Source organism: Salmo salar, chromosome ssa08 (assembly GCF_905237065.1).
Source record: "Salmo salar chromosome ssa08, Ssal_v3.1, whole genome shotgun sequence".
NCBI classification, from domain to species: domain Eukaryota; kingdom Metazoa; phylum Chordata; class Actinopteri; order Salmoniformes; family Salmonidae; genus Salmo; species Salmo salar.
In genome coordinates, this window is record NC_059449.1 from 13,184,900 (window position 1) to 13,208,237 (window position 23,338).

The 23,338-nt window shown below is 48.5% G+C and overlaps 1 protein-coding gene across 6 annotated transcripts in view; it reads left to right on the forward strand.

The window, feature by feature from the left end:
• The window catches only part of LOC106610178 (lipopolysaccharide-responsive and beige-like anchor protein), a 308,280-nt gene that overhangs the window by 242,644 nt on the left and 42,298 nt on the right, over nucleotides 1-23,338 (forward strand). For all 6 annotated transcript variants that reach the window (XM_045722739.1, XM_045722741.1, XM_045722742.1 and 3 more), the window contains one exon: nucleotides 18,586-18,753. In XM_045722739.1, coding sequence (XP_045578695.1) covers nucleotides 18,586-18,753 — 168 coding nt within the window. The remainder of the gene's footprint in view (nucleotides 1-18,585; nucleotides 18,754-23,338) is intronic.

Sequence of the window (23,338 nt, forward strand, 5' to 3'; positions counted from 1 at the left end):
TCCACTGCCATTTCTTTTACGTTGTGTAAAGGAGAACACGATGTGTTCCACTGCCATTTATTTTACGTTGAGTAAAGGAGAACACGATGTGTTCCACTGCCATTTATTTTACGTTGAGTAAAGGAGAACATGATGTGTTCCACTGCCATTTATTTTACGTTGAGTAAAGGAGAACATGATGTGTTCCACTGCCATTTATTTTACGTTGAGTAAAGGAGAACACGATGTGTTCCACTGCCATTTATTTTACGTTGAGTAAAGGAGAACATGATGTGTTCCACTGCCATTTATTTTGGGGTATTTGCATCTTGTGTGCTCAAGTTTCATAGATGTGTCATGTTCACAGTATTCTGCAGTAACCAACCATCCACACAGTATTACTGCTGCATGCCTTTGTCTGAACACCACTACATTCCTCAGCCTAACTCCCCTCTACTCCCCTCTACACCCCTCTACTCCCCTCTACACCCCTCTACTCCCCTCTACACCCCTCTACACCCCTCTACTCCCCTCTACTCCCCTCTACTCCCCTCTACTCCCCTCTACTCCCCTCTACACCCCTCTACACCCCTCTACTCTCCTCTACACCCCACCACCCCTCTACACCCCTCCACCACCACTACCCCTCTACACCCCTCCACCACCCCCACCCCTCTACACCCCTCCACCACCCCCACCACTCTACACCCCACCACCAACCCCACCCCTCTACACCCCTCCACCACCACCACCCCTCTACACCCCTCCACCACCCCCACCACTCTACACCCCACCACCAACCCCACCCCTCTACACCCCTCCACCACCACCACCCCTCTACACCCCTCCACCACCCCCACCACTCTACACCCCACCACCAACCCCACCACTCTACACCCCACCACCAACCCCACCACTCTACACCCCACCACCACCACTCTACACCCCACCACCACCACCACTCTACACCCCTCCACCACCACCACCACCCCTCTAAACCCCACCACCACCACCACCCCTCTACACCCCTCCACCACCACCCCTCTACACCCCTCCACCACCACTCTACACCCCTCCACCACCACCACCACCACTCTACACCCCTCCACCACCACCCCTCTACACCCCTCCACCACCACCCCTCTACACCCCTCCACCACCACCCCTCTACACCCCTCCACCACCACCCCTCTACACCCCACCACCTCTCTACACCCCTCCACCACCCCCTTCCACCACCACCACCACTCTACACCCCACCACCACCCCTCTACACCCCTCCACCACCACTCTACACCCCTCCACCACCACCACCACCACCACTCTACACCCCTCCACCACCACCCCTCTACACCCCTCCACCACCACCCCTCTACACCCCTCCACCACCACCCCTCTACACCCCTCCACCACCACCCCTCTACACCCCACCACCTCTCTACACCCCTCCACCACCCCCTTCCACCACCACCACCACTCTACACCCCCCCACCACCCCTCTACACCCCTCCACCACCACCACCCATCTACACCCCAACCCTCCACCACCACCCCTCTACACCACAACCCTCCACCACCACCACCACCCCTCTACACCCCACCACCACCACTCTACACCCCACCACCACCACCACCACCACCATTCTACACCCCAACCCACCACCACCACCATTCTACACCCCAACCCACCACCACCACCATTCTACACCCCAACCCACCACCACCACCCATCTACACCCCAACCCACCACCACCCTTCTACAAACCTCTACCACCACCACCCAAATACACCCCAACCCACCACCACCACCCCTCTACAACCCTCTACCACCACCACCCATCTACACCCCAACCCACCACCACGCCTCTACAACCCTCTACAACCCTCCACCACCACCCCTCTACACCACAACCCTCCACCACCACCCCTCTACACCACAACCCTCCACCACCACCCCTCTACACCACAACCCTCCACCACCACCCATCTACAACCCTCTACAACCCTCCACCACCACCCATCTACAACCCTCTACAACCCTCCACCACCACCCCTCTACACCACAACCCTCCACCACCACCCCTCTACACCACAACCCTCCACCACCACCCATCTACACCACAACCCTCCACCACCACCCATCTACACCCCAACCCACCACCACCACCCATCTACACCCCAACCCTCCACCACCACCCATCTACACCCCAACCCTCCACCACCACCCATCTACACCCCAACCCACCACCACCACCCATCTACACCACAACCCTCCACCACCACCACCCATCTACACCCCAACCCTCCACCACCACCACCCATCTACACCCCAACCCTCCACCACCACCACCCATCTACACCACAACCCTTCACCACCACCACCCATCTACACCACAACCCTTCACCACCACCACCCATCTACACCACAACCCTCCACCACCACCACCCATCTACACCCCAACCCACCACCACCCATCTACACCACAACCCTCCACATTTTAACATTTTAACATTTTAGTCATTTAGCAGACGCTCTTATCCAGAGCGACTTACAGTAGTGAATACATACATTTCATTTTTATTTTTGTTCTTGAATTTATTAGTATTATAATTTTTTTGCACTGGCCCCCCCTGTGGGAATCGGGGCCACCACCACCCCTCTACAACCCTCTTAAATCCAACCCTCTAAAACCCTCTTAAATCCAACCCTCCACCCCTCAGGCTCCCCTAAACACGGCTCCTTGATTGACCCTGGCTTGTACAGCTCCAAGATTCATTACCCTCATTGTAAATACATAGATTTGGGATGTACCCAGGATTATGGGATTGTAAACAGGCCCACGGTGGAGAGACCATGTCTTTACCTTAACCACATACACACACACATACACACACATACACACAGACATACACACACATACACACACATACACACACAGACATACACACACAGACATACACACAGGGCTCCCAGGTGGCGCAGCCGTCTAAGGCACTGCCTCTCAGTAATAGAGGCGTCACTACAGACACCCTGGTTCGAATCTAGGCTGTATCACAACCAGCCGTGATTGGGAGTCCCATAGGGCGGCGCACAACTGTCCCAGCGTCGTCCGGGTTTGGCCGGGGTAGGCCGTCATTGTAAATAATAGTTTGTTCTTAACTGACTTGCCTAGTTAAATAAAATACACACACACACACACACACACACACACACTTTACTCTGGTCTTGATGTTGCGTGACACAGAGATCAGGGGCGATTGTTGATTTTACCACAGGGTCAGGGGAGAGGTTAAGAACTTGATCCCCCCTCGCCAGATAACTAGACGTCTCTGGTCACTGTCATGTTCCACCAGCATTCCACAATATATGACAAATACCCTCTCTGTCCCTCTCTCTCTCTCTCTCGCTCCCTCTCTCTCTCTCTCTCTCTCTCTCTCAGATCTGTTTATGATTAGGGCAATAGCAGGTGATCATGTGCTTTGGTTTAACCAGCCACAGGGGCTACTGGTTCCTACGGGCTCCTACTGGTTCCTACGGGCTCCTACAGGCTCCTACTGGTTCCTACAGGTTCCTACGGGCTCCTACTGGTTCCTACTGGCTCCTACTGGTTCTACTATTCACAAACATGCCCAACCTGGAAGTGGACTATGTCCTGATCTGATAGATGTCTGAATAGGATGAATATTTGAACATGATGAATACATATTTCCCCTTCAGTTTATTGTACTCCTTCAGGGTGGCTCCTCTCACTCATCTAATCTCTTGTACCTCTGCTGACAGCCCAGTAAACTACACGCATGGGAAAGGACCGTAAGGCCGTAAGAACACGATGCTCTGACCTCTTTAGAAAGATTCTGCCCAGCAGAAGGAGTGACAGGAACATCCACCAAACCACCCAGAGAGGGAGAAATGTAGAGGGGGGAGACCCCACTCAGGGGCTGCTTGGTGGGTCAAACCAGTTGACTGATGGAGCAGAAGCAGAGCGAGACAGAGTTGAACACAGGTCTGCTCTCCAGTCCCGCCACGGCTTCTCCTAGTCCCTTTGGAAGTGTCAAATATCTCTCAGGCAGTCGGACAGCCTACAGGAACACTCCCCTCAGGTAACTGGAACAGACGAGACGATCGTCTTCTCTGTGGAGTGCCTGTTGACGGCAGCTTGTCCTTTAGTGTGAAGTACAGTAACGGGGACACACACACACACACACACACACACACACACACACACACTGTTTGTTTGTTGGGAGCATCACACTCTCGTACGCCGGCGGTTGTCTGTGAGCCTACTACGCCAGCCGGGATCAGTGAGCCAACCTCAAAAGCATGGGCCTGGCCGTGCTGAGAGACGAGAGCCACTTTAACTTGACCCACATGGTGTTACTCACTGAGGCCCCATAACGTTACCCACCCTGCTCACTGTCCTTCTCTGTCCAAGCACTGAGGTCTGTCAACTCAATATGCTGACAGCCCCTCACGCAAACTGTGTCAACATATGGGACAAGGCCATTATCCAAAATGGTTGAAGTCTGTGAGCATGTGAAAGAGAGGGGTAGATTGGGGGCTGTTTTGGTGTGCTTGAGTTGAGCTGTGTCTCACACTTTTTTTTCTTCCTATCAGACATTTTGAAGTGATGTTTGCTTTGCTGATCGTATCGTGCCCCTGGCAGATTTATAGCACTCCCCCCTACACAGAAGTGTCATCAGGGCTGTGGGAAGTGTCAGAAGGAAGGGAAGGTGTGTGTGTGTGTGTGTGTGTGTGTGTGTGTGTGTTTCCCACACGCCACCCTACCAGGCTGCTCTGCTCCTCTGGTATGACCACCGGCTACACGGGGTCAAAGTTCACCCGTGTTTACATTCGCCTCTCATCCCCACAATTCTCTCTCCCAATACAATCAGGCAGGCACCAGCCAGGGACATCAGTAATGCTCACTCCCTCTCTCTCTCCCAGGACCCCCAGAGGGACCGCTGTGAGAGTTGAGGTTAGCCGCTAATACCGCTAACTGCTAACAGCATAGTTAATGAGTGAGAGCACCAAGTTAGCCTAACGTAGCGTTAGCCTAGCTTAGCGCTGATCCATCCAACCGGCATGGGAGTCTGTGAGGCTACAGTATAACAGTACAGGGCCTGCAGGCAGGGTGGGAACGAGCTACAGCGTCTGGTCAACATCAGCCAGCGCTCTCTGAAGGGGTATTGTCATATGCGAGGGCAGACATGTTTACTGTGTGCTCTGTGTTTTATGAGCTCCAACCCCTCCTCCTCCTCCTCCTGCTCTCTCCTCCTCCTCTTCAGTGATGTAATGGAGGAGGCTGAGGGAGCCTGAGAAATGGCATGATCTATAGCCGCTGACACACTCACTCGCTAATGCTGTCTCTCTCCCTCGTGCTTCCTCTCTCTCTCTCTCTCCCATCCTCTCTCTATACAGTGAAGGGAAAAAAATATTTGATCCCCTGCTGATTTTGTACGTTTGCCCACTGACAAAGAAATGATCAGTCTATAATTTTAATGTTAGGTTTATTTGAACAGTAAGAGACAGAATAACAACAAAAGAATCCAGAAAAACGCATGTCAAAAATGTTATAAATTGATTTGCATTTTCATGAGGGAAATAAGTATTTGACCCCCTCTCAATCAGAAAGATTTCTGGCTCCCAGGTGCCTTTTATACAGGTAACGAGCTGAGATTAGGAGCACACTCTTAAAGGGAGTGCTCCTAATCTCAGTTTGTTACCTGTATAAAAGACACCTGTCCACAGAAGCAATCAATCAATCAGATTCCAAACTCTCCATCATGGCCAAGACCAAAGAGCTGTCCATGGATGTCAGGGACAAGATTGTAGACCTACACAAGGCTGGAATGGGCTACAAGACCATCGCCAAGCAGCTTGGTGAGAAGGTGACAACACTTGGTGCGATTATTTGCAAATGGAAGAAACACAAAAGAACTGTCAATCTCCCTCGGCCTGGGGATCCATGCAAGATCTCACCTCGTGGAGTTGCAATGATCATGAGAACGGTGAGGAATCAGCCCAGAACTACACTGGGGATCTTGTCAATGATCTCAAGGCAGCTGGGACCATAGTCACCAAGAAAACAATTGGTAACACACTACGCCGTGAAGGACTGAAATCCTGCAGCGCCCGCAAGGTCCCCCTGCTCAAGAAAGCACATATACATGCCCGTCTGAAGTTTTCCAATGAACATCTGAATGATTCAGAGGACAACTGGGTGAAAGTGTTGTGGTCAGATGAGACCAAAATGGAGCTCTTTGGCATCAACTCAACTCGCCGTGTTTGGAGGAGGAGGAATGCTGCCTATGACCCCAAGAACCCCATCCCCACCGTGAAACATGGAGGTGGAAACATTATGCTTTGGGGGTGTTTTTCTGCTAAGGGGACAGGACAACTTCACTGCATCAAAGGGACGATGGACGGGGCCATGTACCGTCAAATCTTGGGTGAGAACTTCCTTCCCTCAGCCAGGGCATTGAAAATGGGTCGTGGATGGGTATTCCAGCATGACAATGACCCAAAACACACGTCCAAGGCAACAAAGGAGTGGCTCAAGAAGAAGCTCATTAAGGTCCTGGAGTGGCCTAGCCAGTCTCCCGACCTTAATCCCATAGAAAATCTGTGGAGGGAGCTGAAGGTTCGAGTTGCAAAACGTCAGCCTCGAAACCTTAATGACTTGGAGAAGATCTGCAAAGAGGAGTGGGACAAAATCCCTCCTGAGATGTGTGCAATCCTGGTGGCCAACTACAAGATACGTCTGACCTCTGTGATTGCCAACAAGGGTTTTGTCACCAAGTACTAAGTCATGTTTTGCAGATGGGTCAAGTACTTATTTCCCTCATTAAAATGCTAATCAATTTATAACATTTTTGACATGCGTTTTTCAGGATTTTTTGTTGTTGTTATTCTGTCTCTCACTGTTCAAATAAACTTACCATTAAAGTTATAGACTGATCATTTCTTTGTTAGTGGGCAAACCTACAAAATCAGCAGGGGATCAAATACTTTTTTTCATCACTGCATCTCTCTCTCTCCCTTCCCCTCTCTCTCTCTCCAACGCTCTCTTTCTCTCTCTCTTCCTCTCTCTCGGTCCATGCACGGCCTGGCAGGAGGCTTTTCTGCAGCACAGCAGTTTTTGCAGAGGCTTTCTTTCTCTTCTCTTTTCCCCTCTCCCTCCTTACACTCACTAATATTCCATCTCTTCCTCTCTCCCTCCCCTCTCCCTCCTTACACTCACTAATATTCCATCTCTTCCTCTCTCCCTCCCCCTCTCCCTCCTTACACTCACTAATATTCCATCTCTTCCTCTCTCCCTCCCCCTCTCCCTCCTTACACTCACTAATATTCCATCTCTTCCTCTCTCCCTCCCCCTCTCCCTCCTTACACTCACTAATATTCCATCTCTTCCTCTCTCTCTGGGTGTTTGAGGTGGATTGTGGGACAGGTGGCATCTTTACCCCGCTCAGTCCCTAGCCTAGGTGTCCAGTCAAGCATGCAGGAATTGTCCCGTCCGTCCCCCACACACACACACACACACACACACACACACTCTACACGCACACTGACCCTCATCTACACTCAGGTCTGCATTTCAAAGACGTGGCGTTTGACAAGGACGTCAAGTTTAGGTCATCCATCACACAGGGCTCAATGACCCCCAATATCAGCTCCCCTTTCTCCTCTACAGACATCAATCCCCCAGTCGTCTCTATTCACTCTACTTACTATGCTCTCATCTCAGCTCAGCTCATCTCGTTTTCTCATCACAAACCACCTTCCTGCCTGATGTGGAAGGTCATCACAACTTTATTAACACTGGAGCAGCTTAACAAAAGTCATGTTTAAAGGTGCAATTATTCTTTTCTAATATCTCTAGTTGCACATGATAAACCGGTAGTGATCTACAGTGAGATTCGATGGAGGAAGTTCAACTGAGAGAACCTCGAATAATAATAATTTCGTATGAAATCTGCATGAAAATCTTAAATCGGTCATAATTCTGATTGGAAGAATAAAATAGTGTCCCAATCTCTACTGGATCGAATTTTACTGTTACATGTTTATTTTATTCACTGTGTAAAGATATTGATAGCATTGATAATTGGTTATGTACCGTGGAAGTCTCGTCTCTCTCTATATATTTAACTTCGAGGTTTATTTTCCATGTGAAGTGAACACAGCTGTTTGCCGGTAATGGACGTCCGGTAGTGGTTCTTCCGTTCATACAGTCGGTTCTCTTTACTCTCTCTATCCTTTAGTCTATTCAATGGCACATCCTGTAGGAGTCCGAACCGTTTACATCAGGGGATAAGTGTAAAAGCTATCCCAGCTCAAGAGGCTTTAGATTGGGGTAGAACTTAAAATCTAGCCTGGGGCTTCTGTTTTTGGGAAGGCCCAAATAACATACTTTTCCCGATTTGTTAGTTGGAGTGTACGGATTCTCTTTTCACCATTTACTGATAAAAAATAAATAAAAAATATCCAGCATTTTAGATCTCCGTGTGACTTTAGATGTCCGTGTGACATTAGATGTCCGTGTGACATTAGATGTCCGCGTGAGGTCGTTTCCTATTTCTACTTCCACCACCAAAACGCGAGTGTTCCTCTATTATTTATATATATATATATATATATATTTATTATTAAGTGGTCCGCTCGCCCACGTGTCGTTCACCTGAATGAATGAACCTCTCCGGCAGGTTTAGAGTACAAGTTAGTCACCTCCATAATATATTTGAATCATCTAAGCACCTTCAATCCGTAACCCAATCCCATCAACTACGTTACCCAGAAAGAGAGCACTCTGAGTGGACACGGAACACGACTGTCAGACCCCCTAACTAAACACTCCAGTCTGCTCCACAGTCATTTGAGACAGCCTCGTTCTCCATTCTCTGTCTCTCCCAACAGCTATCCAAACAATTCCCCATCCAATACGTTCTGCCACTAACTCCAACTAATGGTACCGTACATGTATGCCTGTCCCTGGGATACGCCCGGAGTGTTTACGGAGCTTTTATTCATCTGTTACTCACAGACTTACTGTAGATGCTAACAGTGGTGACGTGTGTGTTAGCTTGTTAGCCTTATTCTAGGTGAGTGATGCTCGTCTCGGAAATGGAGCTATAGGTCTGTTGATGAACCGATTTACTCATCACCCGTTCTTCCTGCTTAGTTTGACCCTGAGTCTGGAGCTGTGATTGGTTGGGTGGGTTTGGGATGGTGTGTTTGTGTAACTGAAACAGTTGGGTAGTCCCAGGTAGTCCTGCGTTAATCTTCGTCAGACCCACTTCTGTGGATTTCGGCGTCTTTTAGAGGGCACTAGTCGTTTTTCATATGGAAGTTGGGAACTGATGAAGTAGGCTGTCACGCAAAATCGGTGTGTCCCAGAGTTGACGTCTGTGTGGGCCATGTCAAAGCTTTATTGCATTGGTTAATTGAATCAGAACCATAGCACTTTCCCACTGTCTGCTCTTTACCATGAATCATACACACCACTTTAGACTCGACCCACAGTCTACAGTACAGTATATGCCAGGCCTCCCTCCAAGTCCCTCCAAATACTCTGTGACATGTTTGTTTTGGGGAGATTTTACACAATCACAGCTCACTCTGCTTCTCGTCACCGGCCAAGCAGGATATTCACCCTGCTGTCTCGTCTCGGGTTCCACTTAGACCAGCGAGACGTGTGTGTGTGTGTGTGTCAGGTTCCACTCAGCGCAGCATTACAGTGTGTGTGTCTGCCTGATGACCTGTACCCAGAAGTCTCAGGGTTGTAAGCTGCATGATTGGGGAGCGAGGGAGAGACAGAGGAAAAAGGTGTGTGTGCATGTGCACGGGTGCGCGTGCTTGTCTGTGTGTGGGAGTTTTCCCAATGAGGGGCCACAGAGGTAGAGCTCAGAGCCTGGGCCACCAGGACAGGAGAGGGGAACTGGGGCATGATGTAAGGAATGAGAGCCAAGGAGGAGGCAGCAGCCGTGGAAGCTAACATTCCATTTCCTTTATTCACATACCTGCTGCAAACTGACGTCGGGCTCCTCGGCTACGGCAAGCTAATAGGTCCTTTAATCAGACGCTCGTCAAACGCAGCAAAACGAAACCCCAGATGAAAGGGAGCAGGAGATGCCTGGAAAGGAGGGGGAGACAGAGAGAGGGAGCGTTATTATTCTTTTGGAACTTTTGAGGTTGGGGTGGAAATATTATATGGGTATCATGGGGATTTCTGTAAGTTGTGGACTGATTGTTTGATCTGATAGTGTTACTTAGCTGGGATCTGGAAGGGGGGTGGGATTCTTAGCTGGGATCTGGAAGGGGGGGTGGGGGTGTTAGCTGGGATCTGAGCTGTTGAATATTATGTCTATTTACAGTGTGGGTATCTGATTTGACTCTGTCCATTGTGTTGTGAGTAGATAGTTTCTGAGGAGTGTAGGAGTGCATAAGCCTGATGAATGTCCGCCCTAATCTAGTTGTAATCAATAGGGCTGTCACTCAGCCTGCACTGGACATGTGTGTTCGATCACACACATGCAAATGGGTGGATTGATTTGTTAAGTGACATTTTAACATTCTTACAGACAGGTTTCCTTAAGTCCTTAAAAAGGTTAAAAAGGTTTTTTAGGGCCTGGTAAGGAAGAGGAAAGCATTCAGTGGCACCCCATTAAGAGCAGTGAAATCCACCCCTATAAAGTTCAATGTATGGACAATGTACAGGTAACCGCCAAAATAAAGGAAACACCAACATAAAGTGTCTTAATAGGTTGTTGGGCCACCACGAGCCAGAACTGCTTCAATGCCCCCTTGGCATAGATTCTACAAGGGTCTGGAAATCTATTGGAGGGATGTGACACCATTCTTCCACAAGAATTTCCATAATTCAGTGTTTTGTTGAAGGTGGTGGAAAACACTGTTTTAGGCACGCTCCAAAATCTCACGTGTTCATTTGGGTTGAGTCCTGGTGACTGAGACACACATATGTTCGTTTTACTATCCATCTGGGGACCAAACACTTGATTACCATTCAATTTAATATTTTCCCTAAACCTAACCCTTAATCTAACCCTAACCTTAACCCCTAACTCTAATCTTAACTCCTAACCCCAATTGTAACCTTAACCTTAAATCTAACCACTAAGCCTAAAATTGCCTTTCCCATGGGGGAATGGTGAAATATTCCTGTTTTCCTTGTTTTACTATCCTTGTGAGGACTTCTGATCCTCGTGGGCTCCCAAGTGGTGCAGCGGTCTAAGGCACTGCATCTCAGTGCTAGAGGCGTCACTACAGACCCTGGTTCGATTCCGGGCTGTATCACAACCGGCCGTGATTGGAAGTCCCATAGGGCGGCGCATAATTGGCCCAGCGTTGTTAGGGTTTTGCCGGGGTAGGCCGAATTTGTTCTTAACTGACTTGCCTAGTTAAATAAAGGATAGTCAAATCAAACACGCACGCACACACCCTTTAAACCCCCTATGGTCCTTTGAGACCCCTCTTTCAAAGTCACTGAGATCTCTTCTAGAAATGGTAGCCAAAATAATCAGCAACTAGGCATTTTTATACATGACCCTAAGCATGATGGGATGTTAATTGCTGAAATTAACTCAGAAACCACACCTGTGTGGAAGCACCTGCTTTCATTATACTTTGTATCCCTCATTTACTCAAGTGTTTCCATTATCTTGGCAGTTACCTGTATGTCACTGGTTGGTGGTCAGTCCCACTGTCCTAGTTTTACCACTATTAGCCTATTCTGGACTGTAGGTAGGAAGAAATGTGTCTGTCGCTAATAGGAAAGATGATAGAGCCTCTACATTGTTACTTTGCTATCTGTTACATGTCTTTGGTAAACATTACGTTTTTATTATTTCATTTTTCAAAATGATTAAATACATTTGGGAGAGTTAAGGGTCGAACGGCAGCTGAACCTAGTCTCTCCCTCCGGACGTCTGTCAAAGGGGAGGCTGCAGTCATATCCCAGAGCTCCCACAATTCCATGGGGCAGGCAGCTGTGAGCGGCTCACACACGGCCCAGCTCAGCAGCACAGGAAGTCTGGCAGCTATTGGCTGACCCGACCCGGACCGTAACACAGTCGCAACCAGTCGGCACACACTATTAGTCAAGTGTTTCTTGGTCAGAGCAGGTCACCCCCGAAAACACGCACGCAAACACAAACACACACACACACACACACACACACACACACACACACACACACACACACACACACACACACACACACACACACACACACACACAGGTCACCCCTGAGCCCCTGTGTATATGAAGGTAGCCCCGCTCCCCTTCCTCTCTGTAACATCAGACAGCCGTAGAGGAAACGTGAGCATGGCGTGCCGTCACTGTTACCCAATCCTGTGTTTTCATTGGAACCAACATCACAACCCAGACAGAGGAACTTGAGGAATACACGATTGCTAAAATGAGAGCCGGGGAAATTACACCCCACTTTTCTCCCTCCAGAAATCTATGAATAGAATGGTTTGTGTCATTTAGAGCCAGATTTAAAAATCGATATATTATTGGTAATAATTCACCACTATAAAAATGTGAAATGTCTGGCATTTGAAGATTTACACATGACGAGGCGACAAACAGTTGTCAGTTGGCAACAAAGGGATCTCTAAACCTTTGACGATACACAGCAGTTGGGGATAGAAGCCTCCTGATAACAGTAGTGTCGTGATATTTCGCTGCCATCCACCCCCTGCCAGGCATTTACATAAAGGCATGCTAAATTATTCATTAATTATCAGAGGATTCCCGGTGGAACAGGATGAAACAGACAGTGGCTGCTAATTGGCCCATCAATAACCCTGCTGCCTGCTGGATCTCCCTTAGTGGATCTGGATCTCACCTCAGGAATCTGGCTCTCTCTAGTCTACACAAGACTTCTCTCTCTCTCTAGTCTACACAATACTTCTCTCTCTCTAGTCTACACAAGACTTCTCTCTCTCTCTAGTCTACACAATACTTCTCTCTCTCTAGTCTACACAAGACTTCTGGCTCTCTCTAGTCTACACAAGACTTCTCTCTCTCTAGTCTACACAAGACTTCTGGCTCTCTCTAGTCTACACAAGACTTCTGGCTCTCTCTAGTCTACACAAGACTTCTGGCTCTCTCTAGTCTACACAAGACTTTTGGCTCTCTCTAGTCTACACAAGACTTCACTCTCTCTAGTCTATACAAGACTTCTCTCTCTCTAGTCTACACAAGACTTCTCTCTCTCTAGTCTACACAAGACTTTTGGCTCTCTCTAGTCTACACAAGACTTCTGGCTCTCTCTAGTCTACACAAGACTTCTGGCTCTCTCTAGTCTACACAAGACTTCTGGCTCTCTCTAGTCTACACAAGACTTCTCTCTCTCTAGTCTACACAAGGCTTCTCTCTCTCTAGTCTACACAAGGCTTCTCTCTCTCTAGTCTACACAAGGCTTCTCTCTCTCTAGTCTACACAATACTTCTCTCTCTCTAGTCTACACAAGACTTCTGGCTCTCTCTAGTCTACACAAGACTTCTGGCTCTCTCTAGTCTACACAAGCCTTCTGGCTCTCTCTAGTCTACACAAGACTTCTGGCTCTCTCTAGTCTACACAAGACTTCTGGCTGTCTCTAGTCTACACAAGACTTTTGGCTCTCTCTAGTCTACACAAGACTTCTGGCTCTCTCTAGTCTACACAAGACTTCTGGCTCTCTCTAGTCTACACAAGACTTCTGGCTCTCTCTAGTCTACACAAGACTTTTGGCTCTCTCTAGTCTACACAAGACTTTTGGCTCTCTCTAGTCTACACAAGACTTTTGGCTCTCTCTAGTCTATACAAGACTTCTCTCTCTCTAGTCTACACAAGACTTCTCTCTCTCTCTAGTCTACACAAGACTTCTCTCTCTCTAGTCTACACAAGACTTCTCTCTCTCTCTAGTCTACACAATACTTCTCTCTCTCTAGTCTACACAAGACTTCTGGCTCTCTCTAGTCTACACAAGACTTCTCTCTCTCTAGTCTACACAAGACTTCTGGCTCTCTCTAGTCTACACAAGACTTCTGGCTCTCTCTAGTCTACACAAGCCTTCTGGCTCTCTCTAGTCTACACAAGACTTTTGGCTCTCTCTAGTCTACACAAGACTTCACTCTCTCTAGTCTATACAAGACTTCTCTCTCTCTAGTCTACACAAGACTTCTCTCTCTCTAGTCTACACAAGACTTTTGGCTCTCTCTAGTCTACACAAGACTTCTGGCTCTCTCTAGTCTACACAAGACTTCTGGCTCTCTCTAGTCTACACAAGACTTCTGGCTCTCTCTAGTCTACACAAGACTTCTCTCTCTCTAGTCTACACAAGGCTTCTCTCTCTCTAGTCTACACAAGGCTTCTCTCTCTCTAGTCTACACAAGGCTTCTCTCTCTCTAGTCTACACAAGGCTTCTCTCTCTCTAGTCTACACAAGACTTCTGGCTCTCTCTAGTCTACACAAGACTTCTGGCTCTCTCTAGTCTACACAAGCCTTCTGGCTCTCTCTAGTCTACACAAGACTTCTGGCTCTCTCTAGTCTACACAAGACTTCTGGCTCTCTCTAGTCTACACAAGACTTTTGGCTCTCTCTAGTCTACACAAGACTTCTGGCTCTCTCTAGTCTACACAAGACTTCTGGCTCTCTCTAGTCTACACAAGACTTCTGGCTCTCTCTAGTCTACACAAGACTTTTGGCTCTCTCTAGTCTACACAAGACTTTTGGCTCTCTCTAGTCTACACAAGACTTTTGGCTCTCTCTAGTCTATACAAGACTTCTCTCTCTCTAGTCTACACAAGACTTCTCTCTCTCTAGTCTACACAAGACTTTTGGCTCTCTCTAGTCTACACAAGACTTCTGGCTCTCTCTAGTCTACACAAGACTTCTGGCTCTCTCTAGTCTACACAAGACTTCTGGCTCTCTCTAGTCTACACAAGACTTCTGGCTCTCTCTAGTCTACACAAGACTTCTGGCTCTCTCTAGTCTACACAAGACTTCTGGCTCTCTCTAGTCTACACAAGACTTCTGGCTCTCTCTAGTCTACACAAGACTTCTCTCTCTCTAGTCTACACAAGACTTCTCTCTCTCTAGTCTACACAAGACTTCTGGCTCTCTCTAGTCTACACAAGGCTTCTCTCTCTCTAGTCTACACAATACTTCTCTCTCTCTAGTCTACACAATACTTCTCTCTCTCTAGTCTACACAAGACTTCTGGCTCTCTCTAGTCTACACAAGACTTCTGGCTCTCTCTAGTCTACACAAGACTTCTGGCTCTCTCTAGTCTACACAAGACTTCTCTCTCTCTAGTCTACACAAGACTTCTCTCTCTCTAGTCTACACAAGACTTCTGGCTCTCTCTAGTCTACACAAGACTTCTCTCTCTGACAAGGAATGGTTTTTAGATGAAGGCTTGGTGGCTGAAAGATCTTAACGAAGAAGGGTTTTTAATATAATAATACTTTTAGCAAAAATGGTCATCTTTAATTTACTATCTGTAGAAACTATTAGAATAGAAAGGTTCAGAAACGTTGTTAAACATCACAGCACAGTTGAAAAATATATGGCAAAGGGGGGTTGAGGGTAGGCTGAAGGATGGAATTAAAATCAAACAAAAGAGAACTATTGTAAAATACACTGCCCCCCCACATCATTTTTTTAAAATAAAAAATTAATTAAAGAGATGGTTTTTCCACAACAGTTTTGCTTGTTGATCAAACGTGTCTGGGAGAACACAGGGTAGAATTGCCAATGGGCCTCTCTTTTAGCAGCACAGACTGAGAGGCTTTGAAAGACACCACAGAGCTAGTTCACTATACCTCCGCAGGCACTACCAAACACTCCCTGAATCACTGATGAGAGATTTCTAGGCACTACCAAACGCTCCCTGAATCACTGATGAGAGAGGGGATTTCTAGGCACTACCAAACGCTCCCTGAATCACTGATGAGAGAGGGGATTTCTAGGCACTACCAAACGATTGCATCTCAGTCAGAGACAGACACACGCACACACACAATACTATTCCCCTCTCCCCAAATGCTAGAACCTCATTACCATAAAGGCGGGCCTCTGGAGAGGGTGCTGCAATAACACAGGCTGTTCTTTGTTTCCCTGCCTTGATTGACAGGAGGTTGCAGCGCACATTAAATGGCCATCAGACTCTGCATTAGTTTAGAAACAGAGGGAGCAGGGCCCCGTCAAAGGTCAGGCCTCTCTCTATCACACACACACATGCACAAAATGAACCAACACAAACTCACGCACACCGGTCCCCCATCGGCCCCCAGTCAGCTGGTCATTAAGAGGCCTGTCCTGGATTCTAATAGACATGTAGCCCTAATAAAATGGATCACTCTCTGACACAGAGCTTTCAACGTATTAACATAAGTGCTCTGATCCAGGGGTGCTCTGATCCAGGGGTGCTCTGTTCCAGGGGTGCTCTGTTCCAGGGGTGCTCTGTTCCAGGGGTGCTCTGTTCCAGGGGTGCTCTGTTCCGGGGGTGCTCTGATCCGGGGGTGCTCTGATCCAGGGGTGCTCTGATCCAGGGGTGCTCTGATCCAGGGGTGCTCTGATCCAGGGGTGCTCTGATCCAGGGGTGCTCTGATCCAGGGTGGCTCTGATCCAGGGTGGCTCTGATCCAGGGTGGCTCTGATCCAGGGTGGCTCTGATCCAGGGTGGCTCTGATCCAGGGTGGCTCTGTTCCAGGGGTGCTCTGATCCAGGGTGGCTCTGTTCCAGGGGTGCTCTGTATTGTAAAATAATTACTCCCAAAACATTGGTATTTGCTCATATTTTGTGTGTTTTAAAGGGGGAAAGTAATTGATCTATCTGTGGCTACTAATTTCACCATGTGTTTCCAGGTTGCCAAACTATAATTGCGGAAGTATAATTGTTGAACATTTACAAAAAGAACCATGACGTATAATAACCATAAACCTATTCACACAATTTGTTATGCACTTATATAACAAATGTTCCCAGTCCTCATTTGAATAGTGTTCTTCCTCCACTCTACTTCCCAGCTTGCATCCCAATGTTGGTACCTTATTCCCTAGTTAGTGCACTCATTTTGACCCGGGCCCATAGGGAGCTATATATATATAATATATATATATTCGTGAACATGGTTACATTTAGGACGCAGACCCAGTTCCACATTAAAACCCAGAGACCTTTCAGTGCTCTGCCGCCCCAGGGCCTTTTCTCTCTCTCCTTGACACCGACCAATTTCTTGATATTGTTTCCTCGGCTCATAAAGTCATTATACAAGAGCTTTCACAGTTTACCATCAGGCTGAGGCTCGATCGCCCCGTCAGGGGGAGATGTCATGATGGCAGACAGGTAGCAGACATCTAGCAGTTCGCTCTCTCTATTTCTCGCTCACCACCTCCTCTCTCTCTCTCTCTCTGTCTGAATCTCATTCTTCTCGCACTCTCTTTCTTTCCCCATCTCTTTCTTTCCCCTTCTCTCTCTCTCTCTCTCTCTCTCTCTCTCTCTACCTCTCTCTCTCTCTCTACCTCTCTCTCTCTCTCTCTCTCTCTCTCTCTCTCTCTCTCTCTCTCTCTCTCTCTCTCTCTCTCTCTCTCTCTCTCTCTCTGATTGAAAGTTATAATTAAGAGAGTGAGAGAGAATTAGAAGGAAAATTAGCTGTCAGAAAGTCACATTTAAGTGAGTGATGGGCCAGCCCTGGCTGTAAACATTTAAATGATATAAATTGCCATTTAAGTGTACCGGTTTAATGTTTTGTCACAGAATTAATGTGACACAAGGCAGCAATGACAATCAAGGCCTCCTCATTCTAATTTGGAACGCGTTTAGAAGCTTTTGTTGTTGCCGTGCCAACAGCTTTTCCAGAAATTAACACAATTGCTGTTTTTATGAGAAACCATAAATGTTTTCCCTTCTTGGCCGGCTAATGACTAGAAAAACAGCTTGTATCTCAATGTTATGGTGAGACAGAGACATTCCGAAGCACCGCTATATACATTATCTCGTCTCGTCGTCCCACGAAAGGGGAAGGAAAGTCCAAAATGAGTCCCCGACGTCCTATTAGAACGAAGTGTTCTCATGTTTCATGTTTTCACACGATTAGCATTGGAATCTTTTGGAGCGTTTTCTTCATTATGCAGATGATAGTCAGTGCTGCTATCTGCTGTTGAAATGACTTTGAACAAGTTCTACTTTGAGTTGCAGCTTTTTGTGGGGGTTGGGAGAGTGGAGTAAGCATTCTGGAATTACAACAATTAGTTAATTTGCAGCCATGCAGTTTAGCAGGTCTGCTGTATCTGTTCATAATGCTTCAGTTTATAAATAATCATTTGACTTTGTCTAATCCCCTCTTGGTTCTGTGGCTTATGAGTGACATCAACTTCAATCAATTATTTGCAAGGATTCCCTACCTCCTATTTTTGATATAGTCTTGGGATCCTCTTGTACCACTCTATCTATCCAAATCCCCTCTAACCATGAGTCCTCACCGCCTCACTCTGAACACGGTTTGTATGTTTTTCTGTTCAATATCTGCTCAATAACCCTTTCATTTAGCCCAATCCCCTCTAACCATGGCTCCTCCTCTCCTCCTGTCTTCCCAGGCTCTGGAGAGTGAGTTTGTGTCGTGCCAGCTGCACCAGTGGATCGACCTGATCTTTGGCTACAAGCAGCAGGGTCCTGAGGCCACCAGGTCTCTCAACGTCTTCTACTACCTGACCTATGAAGGGACCATCAACCTTAGCTCTATCACCGACCCCATGCTCAGAGAGGTGATGTAACACACACACACACACACACACACACACTTCTACTACCTGACCTATGAAGGGACCATCAACCTTAGCTCTATCACCGACCCCATGCTCAGAGAGGTGATGTAACACACACACACACACACACACACTTCTACTACCTGACCTATGAAGGGACCATCAACCTTAGCTCTATCACTGACCCCATGCTCAGAGAGGTGATGTAACACACACACACACACACACACACACTTCTACTACCTGACCTATGAAGGGACCATCAACCTTAGCTCTATCACTGACCCCATGCTCAGAGTGGTGATGTAACACACACACACACACACAGAGAGTTGACGTGATTTTTTTCTGCATATTATTTGTTATAATATTATATTATTTGTCCTTTCCATCTCTAAAAGCCCCTGCTGGATGTGAATTGCTCCACGGTATCACACAGAACCATTAAAGCTCTTAACTGGGATGTTGAATCCAATTCAATTAAAGTCCATTAGCATCAGCAAAAAGGATAGTCCTCTGACATTATTGATGCTGTTATTTGTGTTACATTCAACAGCAGGGCTGTGTGGTAAGCAAGTACTATTCAGTCTTTCTTCTCCAGCACTGGGCTCCCACTGAAAGCTGTAAGAAGTGCTCCACTTTAAGGTCTGAGAAAGCCCTTAAAAATCGGGAGTGTGTTTGTGTTTTTCTCGCTCTACTTTCATTCATTATTCATCCTCCCTTCACTTTGAACCAACAGGCAGGCAGGCAGCCTCTCCCTACAGCAGCAGCACGGTACACCAATATAGCAATAAACCATGGCTAGCCCGCTAGCTTACAGCGCTAACTCTCTCATTGACACTCTAACAAATCTGTGGCAGGTGAACAGGGTGCTGACCCCACAACTAGAGTGTGACTTCTCGTCTAAAACGGTGCCACTGAAGTGTAACTCAGGGTGCCAGACATGGCAGCCAGCCACTGAGACAGCCTCTTCTGGCCCAGAGTGCACTGTGTGTGTACTGTATAAACTCTAGAGCCTGGACGATACCAGTATGGTGATACTCTTTAGTATGGTGGTAAGGGAACAAAACACAAAGCGGATTGAACTTGTTTAGAAATCAGCTCTAATGTTGGAAACAAACATGATGATGTCATCCAGAGTCACATGTATTTATTTACCAAGCTGTAGCACCATATGTTACATACAGCAGGTTATTAAAGGACCAGAGAGTTTGGTTTGCTTCGTGTTTTCATTTTTGCCATGGATAAAATATCCCGGGACCGTCCTGGCTCTAATAATCTCCAGAGATAACACAGTGTACCCTAAATACAACGAGCGCTGGTCAACATCACTTCCTATATAATGCAATATTTGATTTCATCGAAGACACTCTGAAGCCCCGAACAAATGATCCGTAACAAATATCACAATTGCTCTGATATCACAATTTAGCAATTACTTATGTTGTGTTGAATATCATTTTCTGACACTATTATGACGTTCAGTTGGATTAAAGTGTCTACATTGGAAATGAACAACATTTACCCGCTCACCAACCAAAACGAACCTCCCTCAGAACTTTCACTATCAGACTCCTGGCCAGAAAACCACCATCTTGACATCGGCGTTCAACAAGGACACAGTAGGGCGATAGTAGTCGTCATTTCCATCAGTACACTCACTGTGGAACGGTGTTAGAGGTTAGCGTCAGTGGGTGTTCAGCTGAAGGTCAAAGTGACTCAACTGTTCCGTTAGCTAGCTCTGGGACATTTTGCTTAGGCTAATGTACAAGAGGACCCATCTTCAGAGTCACTCCCTTCATTAAATTCCCAGCTGACATTTATAAAGGTGTGGGATGTTGGAAACTTCCTGCGCATAGGTCACCTATATACTTGCCCATACTACAATGTTATGGCATATAGGCATGTGATTATGTGGGGCCACTGGCAAGGCCAATCTTCTTTAGGGGCGCTGGTCCGTATCTGATGAAGTCTCTATATTCTGAACATTTAAAGGACGGAGAGAGAACCCCTCTGCAGCGAGGCCACGGTCATTTGATTTACTCAACCACTTGACAAGCTGCATCTGGATGGAAAACATGCTGTTTTTATGCAAATAAACGCATCACAGTAACCGCATAACCGCACTTGGTTTGGAATGAAGGGAAATGAATAACCGAGGATGTCCTTGGCGTGTTGTCTGGTTTGTGGGGGTTGTGCGACGACTCAAGGCAGGTTCCTGTTTGCGTGGGTATGTTTAATTTATACTCGTATTACGTGAAAGCTGTAAAATGCAGACTGTTCCCGTCTGTGTATTGTCACTGGTGTGCGACGGCCGTGAGATTTTCCATAATCACAGACAAAGGACAGCGTGAGATGGAGAGAGAGAGGGCAGGAGAGAGAGAGAAATAGAAGGGAACCCCTGTACCAGTACTCCCAGACTCTCAGTCCCAGTGCAGTAAAACGTGCTTGTCTTAATGTGGCATGAGTCAACACAGAGAAGAGGAAGCGGAAGAAGGGAGCTGATGTTCTCTCGCTGATGGAGGGAGAGCATGACCAGGAAGCAGTCCCCGTCTGGGTAAACATGGCAACGGTCTCCGCAGCGTTCCCTAATCTGCCTTGAGACATTCCAAACGCTCAGCTAGAACCCCCACCCCATTCCACCCCACCCTCTACCCTACCATGGCTTGGCCTGTGTAGACTGTAGGCCTCTGGGGCAGGGAGCCTCTCTTCCAGCTGTCCCCCGCTACCCTGTCCCTCCCCTCCTTGTCCCTCCCTACCCTGTCCCTCCCTACCCTGTCCCTCCCCTCCTTGTCCCTCCCTACCCTGTCCTTCCCTACCCTGTCCTTCCCTACCCTGTCCTCCCTACCTTGTCCTTCCCTACCCTGTCCTCCCCTACCTTGTCCCGTCCTACCCTGTCTCTCCCTATCCTGTCCCTCCCTACCTTGTCCCTCCCTACCTTGTCCCTCCCTACCTTGTCCCTCCCTACCTTGTCCCTGCCCTACCTTGTCCCGCCCTACCTTGTCCCGCCCCTACCTTGTCCCGCCCTACCTTGTCCCGCCCTACCTTGTCCCGCCCCTACCTTGTCCCTCCCTACCTTGTCCCTCCCTACCTTGTCCCCCCTACCTTGTCACGTCCTACCTTGTCCCTCCTTCTCCTGTCCCTCCCTCTCCTGTCCCTCCCTCTCCTGTCCCTCCCTCTCCTGTCCCTCCCTCTCCTGTCCCTCCCTCTCCTGTCCCTCCCTCTCCTGTCCCTCCCTCTCCTGTCCCTCCCTCTCTTGTCCCTCCCTCTCCTGTCCCTCCCTCTCCTGTCCCTCCCTTGTCCCTCCCTCTCCTGTCCCTCCCTCTCCTGTCCCTCCCTGTCCCTCCCTCTCCTGTCCCTCCCTCTCCTGTCCCTCCCTCTCCTGTCCCTCCCTCTCCTGTCCCTCCCTCTCTTGTCCCTCCCTCTCCTGTCCCTCCCTTGTCCCTCCCTCTCCTGTCCCTCCCTCTCCTGTCCCTCCCTCTCCTGTCCCTCCCTACCTTGTCTCTCCCTACCTTGTCTCTCCCTACCTTGTCTCTCCCTACCTTGTCTCTCCCTACCTTGTCTCTCCCTACCTTGTCTCTCCCTACCTTGTCTCTCCCTCTCTTGTCCCTCCCTCTCTTGTCCCTCCCTCTCTTGTCCCTCCCTCTCTTGTCCCTCCCTCTCTTGTCCCTCCCTCTCTTGTCCCTCCCTCTCTTGTTCCTCCCTCTCTTGTCCCTCCCTCTCCTGTCCCTCTCCCTATCCTGTCCTGTCCCTCCCTCTCCTATCCTATCCTGTCCCTCCCTCTCCTGTCCCTCTCCCTATCCTGTCCTGTCCCTCTCCCTATCCTGTCCTGTCCCTCTCCCTATCCTGTCCTGTCCCTCTCCCTATCCTATCCTATCCTGCCCCTCCCTATCCTATCCTGCCCCTCCCTATCCTATCCTGCCCCTCCCTATCCTATCCTGCCCCTCCCTATCCTGTCCCTCCCTCTCCTGTCCCTCCCTATCCTGCCCCTCCCTATCCTCTCCTGTCCCTCCCTGTCCCTCCCTATCCTGTCCCTCCCTATCTTGTCCTGTCCCTCCCTATCCCCCTCCACCACCACCTGTCCTCCATTGCCTATTCTGACACAAACCAGCCCCGGAAGGCCTAGCCCAGACCAGGATCAGACCAGACCAGGACCAGACCACACCAGGACCACGGCTGAATCAGTTGTCACTCAGTAGTGGCGGTCTCCCTTGGCGCTACCCCCCTCCATTCCAACCTCCACCCCCCTTGGCCCCTGGCCCTGACACGGCCCAGACTAGCAACCCATTTCCGCCTCCTCCACAGGCCTGCTTCCTCACAAACACTGAGGGACAGAGGCTGGCTACGGCTCGGGGCTGGAGACGCGCTGCTGGTGTATTTTACTAATTAAAACTAATGCCAGGGTTCAGTCGGGTGTGTGGAGAAACCTCCCCAGCTGATTGGACTCTACACAGGGAGGGGGAGGAGGGTGACAACAAACTCTTTCTTAGACTCACACACTTTCCTCCCTCTCTTCATTCATGTATATGTGTGTTCATGCAATACACCTCCAATCTCTCTCTCTCTCTCTCTCTCTCTCTCTCTC